The sequence below is a fragment of the Cucumis melo genome, chromosome 2 (assembly GCF_025177605.1).
Source record: "Cucumis melo cultivar AY chromosome 2, USDA_Cmelo_AY_1.0, whole genome shotgun sequence".
Taxonomy (NCBI): domain Eukaryota; kingdom Viridiplantae; phylum Streptophyta; class Magnoliopsida; order Cucurbitales; family Cucurbitaceae; genus Cucumis; species Cucumis melo.
The window spans coordinates 19,558,924-19,585,260 of NC_066858.1; the positions used below are offsets into that span (position 1 = coordinate 19,558,924).

The following is a 26,337-nucleotide window of genomic DNA, read 5'->3' on the forward strand; positions in this document are numbered from 1 at the left end:
ATTCGCCGCCCGCACGCATCGTCCATCACCGCCGGACAACAACTTACAAACTGTCAAATCTTTACAGCAATGCAAATCTGTCAGTCGACCCTTTACATCAACCTTTCTTCTATATGAACGAGGATGACCAACTCCATAAAAAATTGGGATTGAAGCGGCGAGTCATCGGCACCCTTCGATTATAGAGAGCCATATGTTTGTGGTCTCGGGATTAACCAAACCTATAGGAGAGCTATTTTTGAAGTTTGTACATCGTCGGCACAGTCTAAATCGACTGATCTACTGATGTATTCCAAGAACTTGGTAATTTTCCTTCCTAATGTGCTTTCAAATTATATAACTAACTCTGGTGCCTTTAGTGCTCAATCCTTGACCCTAAACCCTAAACCCATGATAATGAAAAGAATAATGGGAAACCAATTCTCGTTTGTGAGCACTGCAAGAAACTATGACATACCAAGGATTAGTATTGGAAACTCCACGGTCGACCCCCGAGAGGTAACAAACCTTCCTCCAATGAGTAACAGAACTTAGGGCGTATTGATGTTAGGGAGATTGCCAGCACCTCTCAGCCAACTGGCTCTACTGCTGGCCAAACCAGCTCTCTTACTCTAAGCGCCATTGCTCAGTCAGGTATGTCTCAGTTCCTTGGCCTTATTAGTGTTGATGGAAAGAATCCCTGGATTTTGGACTCGGAGGCCACAAATCACTTGATAGGTTTTTCGGAGCATTTTGTCTCTTATACCCCTTATGCCGGTAATGAGAAGATCTGGATAGCCGATGACTCTTTAGCCCTGATTGTTGGAAAAGGACAAATAGTTCTCTTAACGGTTTCTCTCTCTAGAATGTTTTGCATGTGCCTAAGCTTTCTTACAATTTGTTATATATCTACAATTTGTTATTTATCAGTAAGATCTCCCGTGAGCTGCACTATAAAGCTACTTTCTTACCTGAATCTATTTGCTTTGAGGACTTGAGTTTGGGGAGGACGATTGACACTGTCCGACATAGCAGGGAACTTTACATCCTTGATGATGATACCTCTGGTAGTAGTATCTCTAGGACTAGTTTACTGTCTTCCTATTTTAGCACTTCTGAACATGACTTTATGTTATGACATTTTCGGTTGGGTCACCCGAACTTTACTTATATGAAATATTTGTTTTCCCATCTCTTTTCTAAAATAGATGTCTCCTCGTTATCTTATGGTGTGTGCATTCGGGCAAAACAACATCAGGTTTCTTTTCCTTCACAACCATAAACCCACACAACCGTTTACCCTTGTTCATAGTGACGTTTGGGGTCCCTCCAAGATCACCACCTCATCTGGAAAATGGTGGTTTATAACTTTCATTGATGATCATACCCGTCTTACCTGGGTCTACCTTATCACCGGTAAATCTGAAGTTTCATCTATTTTCCAAAACTTCTATCACACAACTGAAACACAATTCCATTAAAAAATTTATATTCTTCGAAGTGATAATGGTCGGAAATTTCAAAACTATAACCTTAGTGAATTTTTAGCCTCCAAGGGGATTATTCACCAAAATTCGTGGGCCTACACTCCTCAACAAAATGGAGTGGCCGAGCGAAAAAACTGTCACCTTCTGGAAGTAGCCCGTTCCCTAATGCTTTCCACTTCCCTTCCTTCATACATGTGGGCATATGCTATTCTTACAGCAACTTATTTAATCAATAGAATGACTTCTCGTATCCTCCACCTTTAGACTCCCTTAGAATGTCTTAAGGAGTCCTACCCCTCTAGACTCCTCTTGTTTTTGAGGTTCCTCTTTGTGTGCTTGGGTGCACCGCTTATGTCCACAATTTTGGCCCTAATCAGACCAAATTTACCCCTCAGGCTCAAGTTTGTGTGTTTGTTGGGTATCCCCTTCACCAGCACGGTTATAAATGTTTTCACCTGCCGTCCAGGAAATACTTTGTCATTATGGATGTTACTTTTTGTGAGAACCGACCTTATTTTCCTATTAGCCATCTTTAGGGGGAGAGTGTGAGTGAAGAGTCTAACAGCACCTATGAATTTATCGAACCTTGTACTAATAATACAGTGAGTGAGAATGACAGGTCCGGTGTTCTTCTTGAAAATGTGGAAGAAAAGGACAATGGTAATGATGCTGAAGTCAGAACAGAAACCAGTACAATGAAGCTGAACAGGGTCATATAGGAAAAATTGACAAGTATAATCATTCTTTTGATCTTCCTATTGAACTGAGAAAAGTTACTAGGTCCTATACAAAGCACTCCATATCTAATTATTTGCCATACGAGAATCTCTCACCACAGTTCAGAGCCTTTACTGCCAGCCTTACTCTACTACAATACTGAAAAAATATTCACATTGTTTTAGAGTGTCCTAAATGGAAGAATGTTGTCATGGAAGAGATGAAAGCTCTTGAAAAGAATAACACTTGCGATTTTTGTGCTCTACCCTAAGGACATGAGCTTGTGGGATGCAAATGGCTATTTACTCTCAAATACAAAGCAGATGGAACACTTGACAAAAACAAGACAAGGTTAGTTGCAAAAGGATTTACCTGACCTATGGTCTTGATTGTTCACAAACTTTTTCTCTGTTGCTAAGTTGAATACTGTCAGAGTCCTTCTTTCTATTGCTGTTAACAAAAATTGGCCTCTATATCAGCTGGAAATTAAAAATGTTTTTTTGAATGGAGATCTAGTAGAGGAGGTCTACATGAGCCCCCGCCTGGCTTGAAGCCTAGTTTGGTCAGTAGGTTTGTAAACTCCAGAAATCCTTATATGGTCTGAAACAGTCACCCAAAGCATGGTTTGATAGATTCACTACCTTTGTCAAGTCCCAAGGGTACACACAGAGACATTCTGATCATACTTTATTTACAAAAGTTTCCAAGATAGGGAAGATTGTAGTTATGCTAGTTTATGTAGATGACATCGTTTTGTCTGAAGATGATTAGGCAGAAATCAATCAACTTAAGCAGAGAATGGGTAATGAATTTGAAATCAAGGATTTGGGAAATTTGAAATATTTCCTTGGAATGGAGGTGGCTAGATCTAAAGAAGGCATCTCCGTGTCTCAGAGAAAATACACAATTGATTTGCTAATCGAGACAAGTATGTAGGGATGTCGTCTTGCTGACACTGCTATTGAATTCAACTGTAAACCAGGAAACTCTGATGATCAAGTTCTAGTTGATAAAGAACAATATCAGTGCCTTGTAGGTAAATTGATTTACTTATCCCATACTTGTCCTGATATTTTCTTTGTTGTGAGTGTTGTCAGTCAGTTTATGCAGGCTCCCTATGAAGAACACATGGAAGCTTTCAAAAGAATTATGAGATACTTAAAAACGACACATGGTAAATGGTTGACGTTTAGAAAGATAGACAGAAAGACTATTGAGGCATATACTGACTCAGACTGGGCAGGATCTATTATTGGCAGAAAGTCTACCTCTGGTTATTGTACATTTGTTTGGGGCAATCTTGTAACTTGGAGGAGTAAGAAGCAAAGTGTTGTGGCCAGGAGCAGTGTTGAGGCAGAATATAGAGCTATGAGTTTAGGAATATGTGAGGAAATTTGGCTTCAAAAAGTCTTGTCTGATCTTCATCAGGAATGTGAGACTCTATTGAATCTCTTTTGTGATAATAAAGCCGCTATTAGTATTGCTAACAACCCAATTCAGCATGATAGAACTAAACATGTTGAGATTGATCGACATTTCATCAAAGAAAGACTTGACAATAGAGCATATGCATTTCGTCCCTTCGAGCTGACAAGTTGCTGATGTCCTTACCAAAGGACTTCTCAGACCAAACTTCGACTTTGTGTTAGCAATTGGGCCTTATTGATATTTATTTTTAATAAAAATCTGGTTTTGCATGATGTTGGAGAGGACGAAAAGTTCAAATCCATATGTTTCTACGTTGAGAAACATCCCCTTTGGTTTGTTTAAAAAACCTAATGAAATAGTCCAAAAAGAATATCCACATTTCCAGCGATTGCCATGAATTTATGAAGTTTGCATCTAGGATTATTAGAAGGCAAATAATCTTGAGAGATTCAAATAGGTTTCATCACTTTTTAACTGGGAAGTGCTCCTGCATGGACAATTGGTAAGGAATATGTTATGTAGTTTGCCAGTAATTGAGCTACAATATGAGAAAACGATGGTTTGAGGATAATGGACTATAACACAGAAGAGTAGCAGAGGGTTCAAGGTAAGGGCTTCTGTTCCTGAAATCCTCCAAATGGAAAAGATTTCTGACATTGAAAGCTTCAAGTTACTTGAAATTTCAGAACAGGAAATTGACGTTCCTCATTGGACAATACTTCATCTTATGAAAGAAAATGAGGAACATCAATTTCAGACTTGTTAATTCCAAGGTTGGGAGCGTTGCTGAAGGATTCTATAGACGTCCTGAATGTTTGTCAATGAAATTGTAGGCAATATTCATTTAACAAGTCTTTCAATACTGGTTAAATCCCCACAGGGGTGTGTGAGAGCTTGTAATAATTAGTTCTTGAATATCATTCATTAGTGAAGAGAAACCGAAAACGAGGCGTATAGGCAGTCTATAAAGAAAAAAGTATAAATCCACGAGGCTGTTGTAATCATAAACCAAAATGTCAAAAAAACAGCTGCACTGATACTCTGATAATGATAACACATACTTACTTTGTGATATCAAAATTTCAATAACAATGACTCAAGGTAGGTTAGGAAGAAAGGGCTGCAATTCTCTATTCTTGCTGGGAAGAAAGAAACAATGTTTTTTTATTTTATTTTATTTACTTCTACTGAAAATCCTTTCTACTGGGATGAAAACTAGCTCAAGTAACCTTTTTCCTTTTACCTTGTCAGTTAATTTATCTGCTTTTGAATTCTATTTATTCAATCGAATGAATTCTCATTGCTATGTCGTTATCTTGATTTTGACGCATCGATCTTTGGACAGATTGAAACTAAATGACTATATTTCATGCTGTACACAGGCTCTTCCAGCTGTCAAATGGTTCATTCTTTATCTTTTTGATATGCACAATAATCTTAGATTAAGAATTTCTATTTCTTTTTTTTTTTTAATAAAATTTTGCTATCCAATTTTTGAAAATTGTATTCAGATAGGTATACATTTCTGCATGCACAACAAATGTTGACTGCAAATTTCAATTTAAAATGAAATAAGAATATTTTCTTGATTCATTTCTAAATTTAAAAGATAGGATCTCCCCTAAGAGTTAAGAGTAAATAAAAAAAAAATAAAATAAAAGGTGCAATTCATGGCTAAATGCAATTGAGATGATAATGAAGCATTTATATGTTTTGATTCTGAAAGGTGGATGATAAGAAAGAACAAAAGAATCCATCACCCATTAATACACACCAAAATTATTTGAGTCTAAATTTAGAGCTATCCCTATAGTATCCCTCCAAATTCTACCAACTCACCTTAGCGAGAGGTTGAGTTCTGGTGGTTCATACATTAGCTGGAATGCATCACAGAGGTAAAAGTTCCATGGCTCGACATAATTATCTTCGTACTTTGTGCTGCAGAACCACACAATGAAAATTTTGCTTATAATTGGAAGTGTTAATGGAATGTCCAACAAAAGAATATGGTAAATATTTTTGCACATTTAATTACTTGATGCTTCGATATAGAGACCTACATGTAGTCTCGGGACAACCATTATTTTCTACTTTTTGTCAGTTTCTGCTCTGCTTGACCACTTTTTTGCTTGTTTTTTGTTTTTTTCACTCTCATCAGTAGGTGTGGATAGTTATGTGTAATCAATCAGGAGAAGCAGGAAAAATGTTTTGAAGATTGGAACTTTCCATGCTCAAGGGGATTGTACTAGTTGGATTATTATTGGAGAGATGGAAATCAAACATAGGCTGCTTCTACATCTATAATACCTAAACTATCTACACTTATTCGTTATCTGTATATTCTCTTAAAACGTATATCATGTCCTTCCAACTAGAAATTTTGACTGCCACGTGTCTACTTGATGACGTGTAATAGTTAAAGTAGGGTAAATGAGTGTGGATAACTTGGGAAGATAAATGGCCAACTTTTTCTATTTCACCCAAGTTGAAACTTTCTTAAAATTTAGACACTAACGAACACTGCTATGGAAATTCATGAACTAAAGTTTATGATTAAACAAAAATTCTGTAAACATGGCCAACTCTACTTGTAGCGTTCATTTAATATTTCTATTGAGAGTATTGGAAATACTATTTGATTCAATGATTTGTTGTGTTGTGTTTGTTTCCTTCTTATGAACTAGATTTTGTTGTTGTTTGAGTCTTGATCCCCATAAAAGCAAATAAAATTTGCGGAGGATATTTTAGCCAGATAATCAGGATAAGAATGTTGTGTTCATTAGTTCATTATACATATACTCTCATCAAACATGTTCTACTTTTTAAGAATATATACGAAGGCTCTATTGGAGCTCGACTTTTGAGGATGATTACGTGGTCAAGATTATTATTTTGATTGCAATCAATCATTAGAACATCAAATATTTATTTAGGTTAAGTTATCATTTTGGTCCTAGTTTATTCAATTTAAGTTCTATACTTTTGATAAATCTTAAATTTAGTCTCAAGTTTATTGTTTCTTTAAGATTTTTGGTTATCTAAAACATTTTACTATAAATTTTCAAAAGAAGAATTGTCATAAATAGCAAAAGAATTGAAACTATTTATAATTTATAGTAAAAAAAAAGAAAAAGAAAAATCAAACAAACTAAAAGAATTCGATAATTTTACTATATTCGAAAATACGTTCTCTTCATATGAAAATTATTATTGTTATTAATTTGGGTAAAATTGAACCAACTCAGTGGTAGAGGAACAAAATTATATTCTAGCCATTTATTTATTTATTTATTTATTTTGACGACATGAGAAGGAGAAATTGGTTGATAATAATATCTTATGTCAATTAAGACATGATTTGGTGAAAATATATTGGGAATCAGTAGAACTATTTATTATCGAATTAATTCATGAATTTGTATAAGGAGATTTTTACTCGGTTCAACCCCATAAAAAATTGGTATTGTCTACTTATCTTAAAAAACAGTAAATAAAAAAAAAAAAATAAAAAAATTAACAGAGGTCTCTTGGTTGAGTTTCTAACATACAAAGGATGGGTGGAGTTGATTGAACCATAACAACTCACTCTTACTTTAGGATTAGGTTTAATTTTAGTTGGGAACTTTAAAGAGTATTTATTTAAAGATTTGTTGACTAACTTTGAGATACCACTTTGGGTGACCGTCGCCAACCAGTTTTTGACCACCATTTTTGGTTACTCTACCCACGAACTTCCAACAACCGCGTAACATAAACCTCCCGTTGCCATCCATACCTTGAAAAAATTTAATATATATACTTTTAATATATATAACAAACCAAAAAAACTTATATATGTAATTACTTTTAAAAACAACTGTCATACATATTTGTGTTTTTATTTTAAGTAGTTTGTTTTTTAAATGTTTAAATAAAAATGAATACTTAAAAATAATCGTTTCTAAGCCATTTGAAATACAATCTTAGTTTAGTAATAATATCTTTTAAAATACACTTTCTCATTCTTCTTCTTTTTGTTGGAGTTTATTTTAAATTATTATTAGGTTATCATTTAAAATTATCTCTCTTCCATTCTTTATTTAAAATTGGTTGATAGTGCAGTATATATCTACAGTTAAATATATATCAAATAAACTTTACATTCGCTTCTTTTTAGAGAGACGAAGGACTAAAAAAGGTAAATTAAGCCATATTTTTGTGTAAAATAATAGCATATTGGAGTGCAATATTAATAACATTTTTTATTAGTCAATTTAACTAACCAGAAATTTAAAATTATTTTTAAGGTTTAAAAATTACGACCTTGGAGAAAACACTTAATGGCTAAAAAAAAAAAAAGATATTATTTATAAAAATATCATAGAATTTGTTAGATTTTGTATAATAAAAGATAGTACAAAAAAATTATTCACAGTCTAAAATAACCTAAATTTAATTTACATGTCGTTATAATTTAGATTATACTGTTATGCACTTCAAACACTAACTGTATAACACAAATTAAGATAATCAACATCCCAAACACAGATTATTCTAGACGAAATTAGATCATACTGTTGATGCAAATATCCCCAAATATTAAAAGATAAAAGAAGCCTATGATTTAAATTTTCTCAATCAAATTGTTTGAAAAGAAAAAAAATCATTTAATCATTTAATAAAATTTATCAACAATAATAGATTTTATTGATGATAAACTAGCTAAATTTAAAATTTTGTTCCTACATGCAAATTCTTGTTTATTGTGCAAATGTTTATGGACTTTGTCCGAAATAAACTGGACAAATTTTCTTTTTGACAATAAGTGGATGAAAGAATTAAACTTTTAATTTTGAGATATAATATAACACTTAATTTTTAGGGTTTTTTTTTTTTCAAGTTTAACATTTTAAAATCATGTTCTCTTTTTCTTTCTATTCCGTCCATTCTTCTTTTCCATTTTGATCCACTTGAATCTTATTGTTCCCGTGACACACTATGACAAATTTAAATATATAATAAAAATTAACATGTATATTATTTCAAATGTGTCATTTAATTTTATCTATTACCGCTTTGGTTGGCCGATTTTAGTAATGACGTACAATTTGAATAACATGTTGGACAACATGTCAACGATATATTGTCAAGAACATTAAACCACTGCCTCAACAAAATATTATTTCTTATATGTCAAAAATTGATCATTTGCAATCTCATGGAGCCTTTATTCCTTTGCATATCTTCGGCCTTTAATTTCATGAAAATAATATTTATTCTCTCCAAAATTATACTTAAAATCCTAGCCATATTTATATTGTGCTATTATTCTTTTTTAGAGTTAGCCGCCTCATGAAAATTAAAATGTGTGTACATTGAATATTTTGAGCTTAGGATTTGTCTATAGGCTTCATTCTTCATGTATCATTGTTTAGTGTGGTTGTGTTCCTTGTTGTGGTTGAGATTTTTGGTAATCATTGTATATCTCGAAAGAGGTACGAAAAACTTTGTACTTGCTGTTGAGACTTTTTGATGGGGTAGCGATTTTAGAACTCATGAAGGATTTATTTTGATAGAGTATTTAAAGGGAGCGTAAGTATGGTGAATGTGAGGGAATCTTATTCTTAAGGGAGAGCATAAGCATATTGTATTGAGGAGAATCTCATATAGAATTTGAAAAAGCAGTTTTTTGGAAGTGATGAGAGCTCAAATTGAAGGGAGTCTAATTTGAAACATTGAAAAGCAAGTTATAGAATTTAATGATTATTCTATCACATAAACTCTTTTTGTTGTGATTTGTTAAACTCTCTTATACCCTCCTATTTTTTTTTTTTTCAATATCATTGCTTTCGGATTACGATTCAACTAAACATGTTAAAAGATCATAGCTTATATATTCAAAGTTATTAATTAGATGGAAAAATTAAAAGTAATCTAAAAATTGATTTAATAAAAAAAAATGTTTCCCAAATTCAAAATTTCTAAATTTGTACTCAAAACTTAGGCTTAAAAAATATCCACTCCTAAACTTTCTAAACTCAAGCTGCTAATTAAATTGTCCCAAATAATTAAGATTCTTAGGCAGAAGACTTTAAACCCAATTGGCCAAACTCCCCCCATTGAACCAACATCTCAATATCATTCTCAAAACGATTGTTTAATTTATAAATGGTTAATATATATAATTAATTTTATACAGTTAAAATTAATTGGGTTAAATCGTAAAAATTCTATGATCTTAAAGGATTTGATTGTAAAAACCTTATTTGTAATTCAATTGTCGTTTGTGCATTGTGCAAAATCTAAAAGCTTAAGTGAAAATTTTAAAAAATTGAATTGGTTTACACCCAATTCTTACCATTTTTTTCATACATTTTCTTAAAATAAAAGAGTTGAATTTCAAGAATTATTCTAACAAGAAAAATAAATGAGAAATATTCATAAATATAACAAACCAGTAAAATATTTACGGCCGAGGTAACAAAGCTCATGAAGTTAGCCATTTTTTAAATATTCCAAGTTTGCCCTTTTGTCTTTCTTTCCCTCCTCGTCTGTTCATCGTCTTTCTTCTTCTTTTTTTTTAAAAATTTCTTTCCGTCTTCGTCTGTTCCCTCGTCTTTCATTCTTTTTTGTTTTTGTTTGTTCAAGATCGTGTTATTTTTTAATTTTTTTTTATTTGGTTGTTCAAGATCGTGTACTGAATATAAAAGACTGAAAAAAAAATGTCGTTTAAATTTGGGTAGCCAAATGCAAATGATCGTGTATAAAAAAATCCTAAAAAAAATAGTTTAGATTTTTAGATTGAGGTAGCCAAATCTAAACGATTATGTAAAAAAAATAAGCGAACGTGTAGACAAATCTAAACGATCGTGTACCAAAAGAATCTTACAAAAAATCATTTAGCCAATCTAAACGATCGTGTAAAAAAAAATTCTAAATGATCAAATCTAAATAATCGCGTAACCAAATTAAATGATCGTGTAACCAAATTAAATGATCGTGTACAGAGAATTTAAAAAATAAACCGTTTAGATTTGGCTACCCAAATCAAAAAGATCGTGTAACAAATCTAAACAATCGTGTAACTAAATTAAAACGATCACGTAACCAAATTAAACGATGTGTACCGACAATTTAAAAAATAAATCATTTAGATTTGGAGCCAAATCTAAACGACAAAATTTAAACCATCGTGTACCAAACAATAGCCAAATATGAACGATCATGTACCAGATATATTATGCGCGTTGTTGACGGGACATTTTTTTATATTTTCTATGGTAGGCCTGTGGGCTTTTTCCGTTTTCGAAATTATTTTATACAGTGTAAATATTTTGCCGCTTTATTATATTTTTTAAAATACCAAAAATAAATTTTCAATAATTATATTTTTACATATTTCTAAGGGAAATTGTACTGGGTGGCAAAATAAAAATATAATTTAGCAAAATCAGCATCAATCTTTTCAATTTTGCAGATATAACAATTTTTTAATTTTTGTTGATATTTCTTATTTTATTTTTTTCATTATTACAAAATTACCCTTCTGCTGCTTTATCTTGTTCTTTCGATCTTTTATTTATCGTTCTTCTCCTTCAATCTTCATTCTTCGTTTTCTCCTTCAATCTCCATTCTTCGTTTTCTTCTTCTCTACTGCGTCGTTCTTCTTTGCGATTTCTCCTATTTGCCGACTTCTCTTCTCCTCGTTTTCTTCAGCCTCTTGTCCACCGTTCTTTCTTCGTTTTCTTCTTCTCTAATGCGTCGTTCTTCTTCGCGATTTCTCCTATTTGCCGACTTCTCTTCTTCTTGTCTTCTTCAGCCTCTTGTCCACCGTCCTTCTCTTCTCTCTTCAGTTTTGTTCTTTTAGATTTCTCCCTCTTCGTCGGCTTTTTTTTTTTTTTTTTTTTATCATCTTCTCCTCGTCTTCTTCTTCTATTCTCCTCATTTTTTCTTCAGGGAAAACAAGAATCATGTATGTATTTCTTCCCCCTTTTTAAAGCCCTAATATTATTTCTGTGAATTGTTAGTATATTATTTATTAAAATTAGGGGTACGATTTGTTATTACTCATCTCTTTTATTTGTTCCTAATATCTACGATTTGGTTCTGTTTTCCTGGCCCAACATGATTTGGTTCTGTTTGGTTCTGTTTTTTTTTAAATTTGTATCAGTTTTTTATATCAGTTGTATGATATACTTATATTATATGTATTAATTGACTGATACACTTACTACGTGTTTTTTATTTTTCCTAAATTGTTGCAGTTCATTGTAGTTATGGTTAAGCTTGCGGTAATTGTTTTTCATAGTGGTCAATGGGATGAGCAACAGTCCTATGTGGATTACAAAACAAATTGTGTTTTGGTTGATGAAGTGATATCATCATTTGATTCTTTTGTGAACTTGATACGTACTGAAATTCAAGTTGAGTCATGTATTGAACTTTCGGTTTTGTTGCCTATAGGTAGTAATGGTGTTCAACATGTTCTAAAGATTGTTGAAAATAAAGATGTGACTTGGTTCTTGACATTGGTTAAGGATCAATCTACCCAATATCCTTTAGTTGCTCATTCTGTAAATACAGTTTTGGATGCTTCAGTTGGTTCTTCTTGTTCTTCTTCCATAGTTGAGGTTGATTTGGGAGATGAATTAGTAATTTTTAGAGATGTTGATATTACTAATAGTAAGGATGGGTTGACTTTTAAGGAGAAGGATTTGTTTTGTAGTAAAGAAATTTTGCTCAAGTCATTTCGCTTTATAGCTGTCAAGAGTAATTTTGAATTTAAGACATTGAGATCTAATTCAAGATCAATTGAGTTGAGATGTAATGAAGATGGTTGTCTTTGGTTTGTTAGAGCATCGCGTTATAAAAGAAGTGAATCATGGATGATTCGGAAATACGTTAGTGATGATAGTTGCTCAATGATTGTTCATTCTTCTCATAAGCAAGCATCTTTAGAATTTGTTAGTCATTGTATGATTGATTATTTGAGGTATAGTTATTCTCATTCAACACCAAAAGATATCATCCATCATATGCGTATGAATTATGGAGTTTCTGTTAGTTATTATAAGGCTTGGAGAGCAAAAGAATCTGTTATGAAGTTGAAAGGAGATGCCGATGATTCTTATGCTTTGATTCCAAAGTTCTTCTCAAAGCTAAAAGAAATAAATCCAGGTTTGTTTTTCTACAACTTAATTTATTATATTGTTCAATTTATTTCGTTTTATACTATTGCTATTTTTCATTCATTATTTTACTTGTATAGCTGGTATACTAACTAGTTGTTGTATACCAGTTTAGTGTTTAGTGTTTTATATTAGTTTACTGATATGCCTATTATGAAGTATACTTGTTGTACGATGTATGCAATACTGATTATATGTTTTACTATTTAGTGTTTTATATCAGTTTACGGATATACCTATTATGAAGTATACTTATTGTATGATGTACACAATACTGATTATATGTTTTACTATTTAGTGTTTTATATCAGTTTACTGATATACCTATTATGAAGTATACTCATTGCATGATGTATGCAATACTAATTATATGTTTTACTATCTAGTGCATTTATTAAATTGATTATTCTATTTTGTTCCCTTTTTGTAGGTTCATTTACTGCATACGAAATAGATCCAAATGGCCATTTCAAATATTGTTTTATGGCTATTGCATCATCAATTGAAGGTTGGAGATATTGTAGACCAAATATAGCCGTTGATGGGACATTTTTAAAGTGTAAGTATGGTGGAACATTGTTAACTGCAACAACTATGGATGGTAATAGTAAAATTTTCCCTCTTGCATTTAGTATAGTAGATTCGGAGAATGATGCTTCTTGGAAATGGTTTTTTGAACAATTAAAACTTTCTTTTGGATCGAGAGGGATTGGTTATTATTTCTGATAGACATATAAGTATTCCAAAGGGTGTTTTAGATGTGTTTCCAACGGTACAATATTGCGTTTGTGTAGAACATCTTTTAAAAAGTGTGAAGTTGTCATTTAAAGACTCTTTAATTGAAAAGCTTTTTCGTCAATGTGCATACTCGTATACAATAGATGATTTTGAGTTATATATGAGATGGATGGAGTCGATATACCCATCTATTAGAGGATATCTTTTGAAAGTTGGTTTTGAGAGATGGTCATGCGCATACTCTAGAAAAAGAAGATATCAAATAATGACAACGAATATTTGTGAAAGCTTGAATTCTAAGTTGAAGATTGATAGAGACTTACCGGTTGCATCCTTGCTTGAGGCCATTAGAGAGTTTCTTCAACGGTGGTTTTATGAGAGAAGAAAAGCAGCCTCATGTTTAAAGAGTGTTTTGAGTTCTTGGGCTGAAGGACTAATAAGAAAGCTAGTTGATGAATCAAGAAGCTTCATTGTAAGTGTTATGTTTTATATATTTGTTTATAATAGTCAATTATCGATATACTGTGTTGAAGTGTAATGATTAGTTAATACACTGATGATATACCATAATTTTTTGTGTTCAGGTGAATCCTGTGAGTGAAGTTGAATTTCAAGTAGTTGATGGAGGCAAGAATTTTCTAGTAAAGTTGAATTGTAATAGCTGCAGTTGCCTTTTTTGGGATCTAGAAGAAATTTCATGTGCTCATGCTCTTATTGTGATTCGTAGTCTTAATTTGAATCCTTATGCGTTTGTTTCACAGTATTACTATGCTACTGTATTGTGTGCAACTTATGGTGGTTTAGTTCGTTCAATTGGTAACCATACTGATTGGAGTGTTGTGGAGGTGAACGACAATATATTGCCTCCAATATTTAGACGTCCAACAGGAAGGCCTCGAAAAAGAAGGATTCCTTCTATTGGTGAAGTTTCAAAGAGCTCAAAATGTAGTCGTTGTAAGAGAGCCGGTCATAATATTAGAACTTGTACATTTGAACCTATTTGAACAATTTAATTGTTTTGAAATTTAGCAATTTTCAATGATGTATTATTTGAACAATTTACTTATTTTGAAATTTAGCAATTAACAGTGATGTATTATTTGAACAATTTATTTTCGAATATTTTCTTCTCTACTTCATTTTTTAATTTTTTTTTTATTTTTGTTCTTAATGATACACTTGATATAAGGTATTTAAAGTCCAATATACCTGTGATATACCCAATATAAAGTCTATCAACATCAGAGAAACATTCTTTTTCTAAGTGATATATGCAATATAAGATACTTCAAATGCAAAGATACCAAAACAAGATAAGGTACATCAAATACCAAAGATACCTATGTGATTCAAGATAAGGTATATCACATACGAAAAATACTTATGTGATTCAAGATGAAGTATATTACATACGATAAATACCTATGTGATTTGAGATAAAGTATATCACATGTGAAAACATATTCAAAAGTGTCCAAAAGAAAAGTTTATCAAGGTAGCAAAGCAAAACTTGGTGGTTCAAATGCAACGTTTGACTTTTTTCCCTTTTTTGGGAGATTTATGCTTTTGGGCCAATTCCAAATCAATAGCTTTTGGTGTGGGTTTCAATTTCCTTTTCGGCCGCTCATGTTGCACATGTTGTACATGTTGCACTTTACACTTTTCATCATTGGCAGCAAGTTGTGAAGCTTTCCTTGTAAGTACTCTATTTTGAGTAGCCTAAAAATATACAATTTTATTTATTAATATTTTACAAAAGAAAATTAAAATTGTAAAAATATTATAGTTTAAAAATGATTTTACCACTTGTTTGCCTTTATCGTTCTTTCCCTTTGTCCTCCCTTCTTCATTTTGTTGGTGTTTTTCCTGTGTTATCACCCAAATCCAATGTATAATAATAAATCAACATGTATCAGCAAGTTTATGTACGTAGAATAATAAGGTGTATCAGTCAATAAGCTTAATTTTAGAAATATATTGTTTAGTTATAACCTCTTGAATTTTGAGGATGTCTTCAACTAATTTGAGGCTTGTTTCCATTAACTCCTTTCCATGTAACTCTCTTTCATTTGGCTGTTCTTCAGATTCTTTAATCTTTAAATGAAAAGTATAATATGTGAATAAGTCAGATGATATATCTAATATTATATATTTTATCAAAATGTATCAAGACGTACACTAAATTACTTACGGTTGGGTGATGTGCTTCTTTTGAAACTTCATTCATTTGTTTTTCTTCATTGTCTTTTTCATTCTTTAATAAATAAGTAGAAAATTTTATTAAAACAAGCGTAACAATAAAATGATATACCTTATTGTTCTATGAAAGTATATTATAAGTTACTTACATTTTTGTCTTCATTTTCTGGATTCATTAGTTGATCTTCTGCATTAACTTCTTGATTCTCCATTTCTTCCTCATTTTTTTTGGCATTTTCTTGATTCTTTTATGATTTATGAAAATGTATAAGTAAATTGAACAATTAATATCCATAAGAAAAATAAAATTATTGCAGGTAAACTAAATGTATATTACATTGTTGATGAACTTATCAATATTCTTGATTGCTTGCTCCAGCTCTTCTGCATTCCGTTCTTGTTCAATTTTTTCTTCATTAATCTGTAATATCAGTATATCAGTATCAACAAATGATGTATATCAGTATGATTTATATAAGTTGTATGTTATATCGGTATGTTGATATACCTTAAACAACAATAAATTTACCTCAATTCAAAAGAAAAATAATATATTTACCTCTGCATCATCCAAGTTATGAATATTCATTCTTTCCTCAAGACATTACAAACTTAAAGTTGGAGCATGATTTTCATGGTACGATCCTTGTGATTGTTTTTCTGTTGGCATTCTTTCATTGATTATGGTGATTATATTATTTAACAATTCCAATACTTCATTTTTTCTATTTTCTACGGTATTCTTCAAGCTTTCCAAGTCCTTCTTCAGTTCTTGAATTTCTTTTCTCAACGATTTTTTTGTCTCATCATTTACAGTTTCTTCCTCATCACCTTTGTCATTCTCATCTTCTATTTCTTCACTTTGTTCTTTCTCAACTTCATTTGGTGCGTCATTTTAGGAAGAATTGAAAGTTTGGAGAGATTAGTTCATCGCTAGTTGGAGGGAAAGGGATAACTTTAAACTGTATTTTTAAAATAAAAGTTACATCAGTAGATACACTTCATATGAAGTTAACTAGGTACATAAACAAAGTGATATATCTACAATGTAGTATATAACTGATTAGGTTGTAGAAGAAAAAGAACTTACATCACTTGACTTGAAGTAATTCCATTGCAGATATGTCCAAACAGGTTGCTGTTCTAATTTCCAATTTATGATTCTTGGGCTTCGATGTCCAATTCTTGTGGCTATCCCATTTGGATTTTCAAAAAGCTTTGGGATGATTTCTAGTGCCCAACAAACTAAAATGTGTGGAAATCCTTGTAGTAAGAAATTGACGGTCAAGTCTTCTGCAGCTTTTCTCATATATTCAACAGTTAAGTTAAAAGACAACCTACCCCATGGAAAGTTTAGCAAAGTTTCCTCATCATCTATCATTTTAAGGTGTTTCCAATCTACTACATTATGGAGTTGTTTGCAGTTGATGAAACAGTCTAAAATAAGAAGATTTGCTAATTTAACCATGAGTTGGTCACTAAGTTGTGCTATACTAAAGGCTGCAATAATTTTGTTTCTGTCTAATATATCAATATTACTAAAGCAGGCGATTCTCAATTCACTATTGAATTTCTCCTTGATATTTGAAGTTGTGGATTGTGGGAATGGTTGACAATTCAGTCCGCTTATTAAGTGAAATTCTCTCAATCCAAATTTTACTATATTACCCTCTAGATTGAAAATCAAAGTGTTGTCAGTTGACTGCTTAGACAGTCTTCTAATCAAATAAACTAACAATTGTCCATGACACTTTTTGATTTGAATATCAAGAAGGTGCCCAAATGAACCCTTCCTAAACATTTGCATTTGCTCTTTGGACAGCTTTTTGACAATTGACTCTATTATTGTCAACTTTGAATAGTAATGAACTTTGTTTGCAAGGTTCTCTTCAGCATTAACCTGTTTAACATACAAATCAATGTATTATCAACAATATATCAAGTGTATCAACATATCATAACAAGTGTATCAGCACATCATAACAAGTGTATCAGCAATCATAACAAGTGTATCAACATATCATAACAAGTGTATCAGCACATCATAACAAGTGTATCAGCACATCATAACAAGTGTATCAACAGTATATAAAGTATATCATGCTTAGTGGAGCAAGTGTATCAACAACATAGCAAGCGTTTCAAACTAATAATATGTATCAAGAAAGTTTAGTAAGTGATTAAGTGTATTAAATCTATCAAGTGTATCAGCAAACCATAACAAGTGTATCAACAGTACATAAAGTGTATCATGCTTAGTGCATCAAATGCATTTAATTGGTTAAGTGTATAAATAGTTGAGCAAGTGTATCAACAACATATATTGGTGTATCAACAATATATATTGATATCAGTAATTACCTCTTTCTTCAATGATCCTTTATTCTTTCTTTGTCCTTTTCTACTCTTTGAACTTTCTTCACCATTCTCAAAATTTATTTTTCATTTTTTTGTTTTAACTTTTTCAATCTTTTCCCTGTTTTGTTTGTATACCATAAAAATATATAAAATATTAGTTCCAAATTGTTTGTATTCAACAAAAATATAAAATACTAGAAAAAGAAACTAAAAATACCTTGCCATTTTTCGACTGAAGTTCTCAAGTGTATCAACAGGATGTTTCAAGTGTATAAGTTAGAAAAAAAAAATCAAATAATGGTTTCTGTAAAGTGTAGAATATGAAATACCTTGCCATTTTTTGACTGAAGTTCTCAAGTGTATCAACAAGATGTTGTCCGAAGTTTGTTAAACGTGAAGGGGAGAAAGAAAATAACAAGTTCGTTCGAAGTTTGTTCGTTTTCTTCTTCGTTCGGTTGAAGTTTTTTTTTCGTCCGATTTGAAGCAAAACCCTAAATTTTGGGGATGAAAGGGAAATTCCACGGGAGGGAGCACGAGAAGGGAAATTGCACGGGAGGGAGCACGGGAAGGGAATTATATTGGTAATTTTGTAATTTTACAAATTTTAAACGTGGGCTGGGCTTTAATTTGCTATGTTTGCAAACTTAAAAGATTGTGTGCTATAAACCTAATTTATTAAATTAAATGTGCTATACCTGCAAGAGCCCCTATTTCTAAACTAGTCTTGTTTGTTAAGAACATTTGTAGAAAGGTAGTAAATAAAAAAAAATTTTAAAATGGAATGAGTAGTGTTGAATAAGAAATTTTGGAACCAATCACAAATTGTCACATCATTTATTAAAACAAGTGTATTTGGGATTAACTAAAAATTGACATGTATCCCAAATTAAATTATTGGACAATTCTAATGATGTCACATGTCTTTATTATGATAATTGGATCAAATTAATTATTTTGGTTCAATTAAATATTATTTATTTGGATTAAAATTCAATTAAGAAAAAAATAAGCTTAATTTAACACAAAGTTAAATATGACTCAGATCCATGTGATTGAGCCCATTAGTCTAATCCATGGACCAATTAGCCCCAAGTCCATAAAAGCCCACTAGGGAACTCTATAAATAGAGAAGTTCTCTCCATTTGTGGGTTGGAAATTTTACTCCAGAAGGTCTAGAGAGAATTCTCCCAAAGAGCTAGAAGACTTCCCAACTCTTGAAGTCGACCACTCTCGAAGATTGAAGCTCCTTTGAAGATACAAGCTTTCTTCCAAGACTCCAACTTCAAGAACATCACGTGCTCCGCTCAAGGGCAACCCAAAGAAGCACATCGTCCACTTCGTCGAAACATGTGAGAATCTAGGATCAAGAAGAGACCAGCTTGTCAGGCAGTTCGTTTGAAGCCTAAAAGAAAATACTTTCGAGTGGTACATTGATCTGGAGCCAGAAGTCATTGACAGTTGGAAACAGTTAGAAAAGGAGTTTTTCAATCGTTTCTACATCACCAGACGCACCATAAGCATGATGGAGCTTACAAACATGAAACAATGAAAGGAAGAGTCAGTCTTCGACTACATCAACAACCAATGGAGGGCTTTAAGTCTTGACTGCAAAGATCGACTCACCGAACTATAGATTGTAGAAATGTACATCCAAGGCATGTACTAAGGACTCCTCTACATTCTAAAGGAATAAAGCCATGTATATTTGAAGAGCTAGCAACTTGTGCTCACGATATGGAGTTGAACATCGCCAACAGAGGAGCTAAAGATTTTCTTGTTTCTGAAGTAAGAAAAGATAAGAAAGAGACAAAGGGTGCTGAAAAGATAGTGAAGAGCACCGTGAATGAATCTATAGTTGTAAACACGACCCCAATGAAGATCTTTAAAAGAAAAGAAGTGAGAGCGGAAAAAAAGGATGATGGAAACGAGAGACGACGTTTGACTTTAAAAGAAAGACGGAAAAAAGTTTACCCATTTCCTTATTCAAATATTGTAGACATGTTAGAGCAACTACTGGAGAAACATTTGATCTAGTTGTCGAAATGTAAGCGATTTGAGCAAGTAAGAAAGGTAGATGATCCCAACTACTGCAAGTATCATCTGGTCATCAGTTACCCAGTAGAGAAATGTTTTGTGTTGAACGAGCTAATTCTAAGGTTAGCTCATGAGAAAAAGATCGAGCTAGACTTGGAGGAGGTAGCTCAAACAAATCATGTTGCAGTGATGATAATGTTAGAGGCTCATTCGTCAAGATTGATTTTTGAACAAAGGGAAAGCTTGGTCCAGTTTGGGACCTTTAAGCCTATCGTTGTCTAATTCTATCAGGAATTGCACTCAAAATTCTAAAAAAAGAAAGATCGATCGAAAAAGATGATGAAGGGTGGATCGTTGTGACCTACCGAAAGAAAAGAAGCTCGACTTTGATCCAAAAAGAGTCCTGCTTCTATAGAAATTATAGAAGAGGGAATAAAACTCAAAAGAATAAGAAGAAGATGAAGACTCGAAAGCCTAAGCTCGTGCACGAGGAAGACAGAATTTTCCTCGACCTCAGCGCTTAGTAACCTTGGCAAACTTCTTTCCAATAAGATTCATTTGTTATCATCAGGATGAAAATCAAGAAGTCGTTGTGTGTCATGCTATTAACGTAATAGAGGAGAAAAGCATCCCACCAAGATTATTAGAGGAGGAGAGAGTGTCAAAAGACCTATCGAGGTTCAATGTGGATGATCTGTTATCACTTTCTCAAGAAACCAAAACCATCCCTTTTAATGCATTGTTAAATTTAGGAGCATCAAGTTCGAGCGCTCCAACTGCTATATACGAGAGTACTCCTTATTGCATGTCTATAGACTTCTCAGATGAGGATTTACTGTTGGGTTCTAAACTTCATAATAGACCCTTGTATATTTCTGGATATGTTCGAGAGCAGAGAGTCAATCAGATTCTCAACAATAATGGATCAATTGTCAACATAATGCCGAAGTCGACTATAAGGCAATTAGGCATCTTGATAGATGAACTCTCAAATAGTAAGCTGGTAATCTAAGGTTTCAATTAGGGTAGCCAAAGAGTAAGAGGTATGATACGCTTAGAACTCATAATTGGTGACCTAAAGGCTATTGCATTGTTTCATGTTATAGACTCGAGGACTACTTATAAGTTGTTACTCGGTCGTCCTTGGATTCATGGAAATGGAGTAGTAACTTTGACACTACATCAGTACTTTAAATTTTATCAAGATGACGTAAAGAAGTTTGAAGTTGACTCTAACCCATTCTCAAAGACTGAGTCTCACTTTGCAGATGCAAAGTTTTATTTGAAGAATGAAAATAGCCAGAAGCTGTGTTTGTAGAAATTCCTCTTATAAATAGAGAAGATAATTTACAGCTGAAATCACTTGCAAGCAGGGAACCACATAAAAATACAGGAAGAGTGAAGCATCCATGGGCACCACAAAAAGTATGATCTTGATGGATGAGAAGACTCCAAACCTACCGATTTTGCGCTATGTCCCTCTTTCAAGATGCAAGAAAGGCGAGCCACCATTCGTAGAGTTCCCAAAAGGCTTGAAGGTTGGTGATATCGAAGTTCTAAGAGAAAGCTTCACTACACCGCTTACCAAAATAACAAAGCAAAAATTAAAGATAGATTTGACGAAAGCAAACTTATCCCAAAGGCAGACGAAAGACGGTTTCGACCCTAGGGCTTACAAGTTGATGGCGAAAGTAGGTTATGACTTCACAACTCACACCAAGTTTAAAAGCTTGAAAATTCACAAACAACCTGAGCTCTCCTCAACCCTAAAGAAGCTGTTACGGGAAGGACATGCTATACCCGTATCAGAAAAAGGACTTGCATACAAGTCACCAGAGCCAATCCGTATAACTAGAAAGGGGGAAGGAAAAAGTGGTAGTTAGCAACCATATTACTATAGAGGAGGTTGATAGTTTGGAAGAAAAAGAAGGTGGCAGTTAGAGAACCACAATATTTGACCGAATTAGACCGCATGTGTCATGAACCCCAATATTTGAAAGACTAAGCATGATAAAGACAAAAAGAAAAGATCACCAGTCAACATCTAACCTTGACCGACGATCAATCTTTCAAAGGCTAAGTACAACCTTTAGAAAAGATAAAAGCACATGTCAGGCTTCGATGACTACAAGACCATAAGCCTTTGAAAGGCTAAGCATAATTAAAAAGAAAAATGTACAAACACCCATGCTCAAATTTTAATTGCCTTGGGGATGGAGGCGCACATGTCAAAACTGGTTCTAGCATAGATACAAAGAAGGAATCAACATCTCGCGTGTTAGTTTGGCACCGACATACAGACATTGAGAATTGGCCATGATAAGAAGTTTCCTTGTGAGGTAAAGGGAGAGGGAGAAATTTGTAGCAAGGTTCCTTCCTGAATGAAAAGAAAAACTTTTGTTACTCTCAAGGTTCGTTGAAGGTGAAAAGTCACAATGCTATATTAACTAATCCTGAAAAGGAAGGCTCAAAACAAGGAGAAGGTGAAACCTCATGTCATTACATCACCATTATTGAGGAATCAGAGATTGAAACTCCTGAAGAAGACGCGAAAGATGTCCCATAGAGTTTAGAGGATAGTGGCCAATCTACCGTAGATGAGCTAAAAGAGGTAAACCTTGGTACAATAGTGGAACCATGCCCAACTTTCATTAGTGCATCTCTCTCTAGTGAAGAGGAGGGTAAGTACATGAGTTTGCTCACAGAATGCAGAGACATGTTTGCTTGGTTGTAGAAGGAGATGCCAGAACTTAATCCAAAAGTTGAGTCCATCATCTTAGAATCAAACCAGGGTATCTACCGATTAAGCAAGTGCAACGACGTTTTCGATTAGAGCTTATTTCCTAGATCGAGGTTGAAGTCAACAAGTTGATTGTAACAGGATTCATTCGCGAGGTCAAATATCCAACATGGATAGCAAACATTGTCCTTGTAAGAAAAAAGAACGGGCAGCTTGCACTTTTCTTTTCCATTGATAAGTTGAGGCATTATATGCAGGCCTTCATGGTTCATCTAGTAGTAAAGGCAGACCCTATAAAGTATGTTCTATTCAGGTCAATTATCTCTTGACGCTTAGGACGCTTAGCCAAATGGGTGATTCTACTCCAGCAATATGACATTGGCTATATATCCCAAAATGCAATAAAAGGGCAAGCGTCTGTAGACTTTCTGGCAGACCACCCAGTACCGTCAAATTGGAAGTTATGTGAGGACTCGATAGACGATGAAGTTTCTTCACGAATGTTATGGAACCTTAGACTATGTATTTTGATGGTGCATCGCGAAGAAGTGGTGCGGGGTTAAGCATCATTCTCATTTCTCCTGAGAAACATATGTTGCCTTATAGCTTTGTGCTCGCTGAATTGTGCTCGAACAATGTGGCTGAATATTAAGCCTTGATAATCGACCTTCAAATGACATTAGAGATTGAAGTATCATTCATAGAAATTTATGGTGATTCAAAGTTGATAATCAATCAGCTCTCGCTTCAGTATGATGTGAAACATGAAAACTTGAAGTCATACTTCGCTTATGCTCGACAATTAATGGAAAGGTTTGATAGTGTGATGTTGGAGCATGTGCCTAGAACAGAAAATAAGAGGGCGGACACATTGGCAAATTTGGCCACTGCCTTGACGATGCCAGATGACGTAAATCTGAATATACCACTTTATCAACGATGGATTGTGCCTCCAATTGTGTCAGAATGTTAGGAAGCGAACGTGATGACATCTCATTTGATTAATGAAGAAGATTTGTGTCGACCCATCGTAGAGTGTTTTGAACATGGAAAGCTTCCAAAGGATTCTCGTCATAAAACTAAGGTACGAAGAAGAGTTGTACACTTTATTTATTACAAAGAAGCCTTATATCGTCGTTCTTTTGAAGGACTCTTTCTTCGATGTCTTGGAAAGGAAGAGTTAATAAAAGCTTTAAAGGAAGCACATGCAGGCGTTTGTGGAGCACATCATTCGGAACCAAAGCTTCAATTTTAGTTGAGATGAATGGGCTACTACTGGCCAAAGATAATCCAAGATTCAATGGATTATGCAAAGAAGTGTAAGGCTTGTCAATACCATGCAAACTTGACTAGCCCTATTACATTAAAATCATCAGCAAGGCATTCTTATATCCTTGTAGCAACAGATTATTTATCAAAATGGATTGAGGTCATTCCCTTGAGAGAGGCCAAGAAAGAGAATGTGGCAGACTTTATTCGTACCCACATCATCTATTACTATGGTATTCCTCATTGGATCGTGACAGATAATGGAAGGAAATTCTCTAATATCACGATAGATAAGTTATGTGAAAAATTCAAGTTCAGACAATACAAGTCATCCATGTACAACGCAGCTGCAAATGGCCTAGAAAAAGCATTCAACAAAACATTGTGCAATCTTCTGAAGAAAATTGTCTCCAAGTCGAAGAGGAATTGGCAAGAAAGGATCGGTGAAGCATTGTGGGCTTATCGAACCACTCATCGCACTCCTACAGGGGTTACACCATATTTGCTTATTTACGGTGTAGAGGCTGTCCTTCCCATCGAAAGAGAAATCCCATCATTAAGAATGACAGTGCAAGAAGGGTTGACTACTAAACACAATGTCAAGTTACGTCTTTAAGAGTTAGAAGCACTTGACGAAAAGTGATTAGAAGCTCAACAAGCATTGGAATGTTACCAAGTGAGGATGTTAAAAGCTTTTGATAAGCACGTTAAACCTTGCTCCTTTCAGATTGGTGATCTAGTACTTGTTGCAAGAAGACCAATCATCACAACAAGGCATACAACAAATAAGTTCACACCTAAATGGGATGGACCCTACATCGTTAAAGAAGTATACATAAATGGCGCATTGAAGATTGTTGATCGAGATGGATTAAAATATAGCTCAATTAACAACAAGTTTCTCAAGAAATTTTATGCTTAACCTCATTATGTAGCAAAAAAAAACCTGTTGAACTACATTATGACTTGATCCCTATATTATAAAGGGTACGTAGGCAGCTTAAGGGAAACTTTAAGTTCAGTCTAGTAAAAAAAAAAAAACTCAATTGAGAAGAATAGAAAACAAGAGTAGTGTAATAATCACATAAAGCATGACACTAGCAATTAATGGTGTTTATTCTCCTTGAAGAGTTTCAACTTAAAGTTGAAGATATCTTGTTGGGGGCAATATAACAAATCAAAGAGGTATTGCGTTAGGAGCAAGATACTGCAAAGTTAGATGCTTATAAGGTGCATCATTCCTTGAAGTTCAACACTCCATCGTCAAGTTTAGAAGTTCCTAAGCATCAAATTCTGAGGCTTTATTAATATTTCTTGAAATTTAAGTTCACACAAGTCAAGAAGTGTTTCAGAATCAAATTTTGAGGCATTGTTAATGTTTCTTGAAGTTCAAGTTCAAAAGATTTCATCGAGGCTCATTCAAATGCAGAGTTGGAGACTTCGCCAATGCTTTTTCATCTCCAACTTCGAGCATTGCAATACTGCTTTTCCATGTCCTAATTCGAGAGTTGCTTCGTTGGTTCCATCTTTAAGTTTCTCCAAAAAGATGACGATGGCGAACCTCTGCCTTTGTCCGTCCAAGATGAAGATGGTGCAGTTTCGACTCTTTAGAATGATGATAAAGTAGAGCAAAGATGCCTGATTGTTCCTACTAGGAGTTGGATTCGACGATAAAAGTCTGATCATCCTTAGTAGAAATTGAATCGCTGACGGCGAAGCAGAACGAAGATACTTGGTTGTTCCTACTAAGAGTTGGATCCGACGACAAATGTTGGATCGCCCCTAGTAGAAATCAGACCACTAACAGCGAAACAGAACGGAGATGCCCGATCATTCCTATTAGGAGTTGGATCTAACGACAAAAGTTCGATTATCCCTAGTAAAAATTGAATCGCTGACGACGAAGTAAAAAGAAGATGCCCGATCATTCCTATTAGGAGTTGGATCTGACGACAAAAGCCTGATGGCTCTTAGTAAAAATTGGATCCTTGACGGCGAGGTAGAACGAAGATGTCCAATCGTTCCTACTAAGAGTTGGATCCGACTACAAAAGTCCGATCGTCCTTATTAGAAATCGGATCGTTGACGACGAAGCAGAACGAAGATGCCTGATCGTTTCTACTATGTGTTGGATCTGATGGTAAAAGCTTGATCGCCTCTAGTAGAAATGAAGTCGCTGACGGCCAAGCAAAACGAAGACGTCCGATCATTTCTACTAGGA

The 26,337-nt window shown here is 33.7% G+C and overlaps 2 protein-coding genes across 2 annotated transcripts; both read left to right on the plus strand.

Moving 5' to 3' along the window:
* The first annotated feature begins 11,714 nt into the window (after positions 1-11,714).
* LOC127148299 (uncharacterized) lies at positions 11,715-14,520 on the plus strand. The gene is made up of 5 exons (XM_051081779.1): positions 11,715-11,727; positions 12,054-12,767; positions 13,209-13,446; positions 13,805-13,988; positions 14,101-14,520. Exons 1-5 carry the CDS (start codon positions 11,715-11,717, stop codon positions 14,518-14,520), a joined length of 1,569 nt encoding a protein of 522 aa, XP_050937736.1.
* Positions 14,521-24,147: 9,627 nt separating this feature from the next.
* Positions 24,148-24,732, plus strand: LOC103501062 (uncharacterized). Its single transcript, XM_008464553.1, has one exon. The coding sequence runs from the start codon at positions 24,148-24,150 to the stop codon at positions 24,730-24,732; it is 585 nt and encodes a 194-aa protein (XP_008462775.1).
* Positions 24,733-26,337: the final 1,605 nt, after the last annotated feature.

Excerpts from the sequence above, each read along its gene's own strand:
- LOC127148299 (XM_051081779.1), top strand. Across the intron at positions 13,447-13,804 it reads AATGATGCTTCTTGGAAATG|CTTGAATTCTAAGTTGAAGA; the intron begins GTTTTTTGAACA and ends TATTTGTGAAAG. Across the intron at positions 13,989-14,100 it reads ATGAATCAAGAAGCTTCATT|GTGAATCCTGTGAGTGAAGT; the intron begins GTAAGTGTTATG and ends TTTTGTGTTCAG.
- LOC103501062 (XM_008464553.1), top strand. The coding sequence starts at position 24,148 with ATGGATTATGCAAAGAAGTGTAAGGCTTGTCAATACCATGCAAACTTG.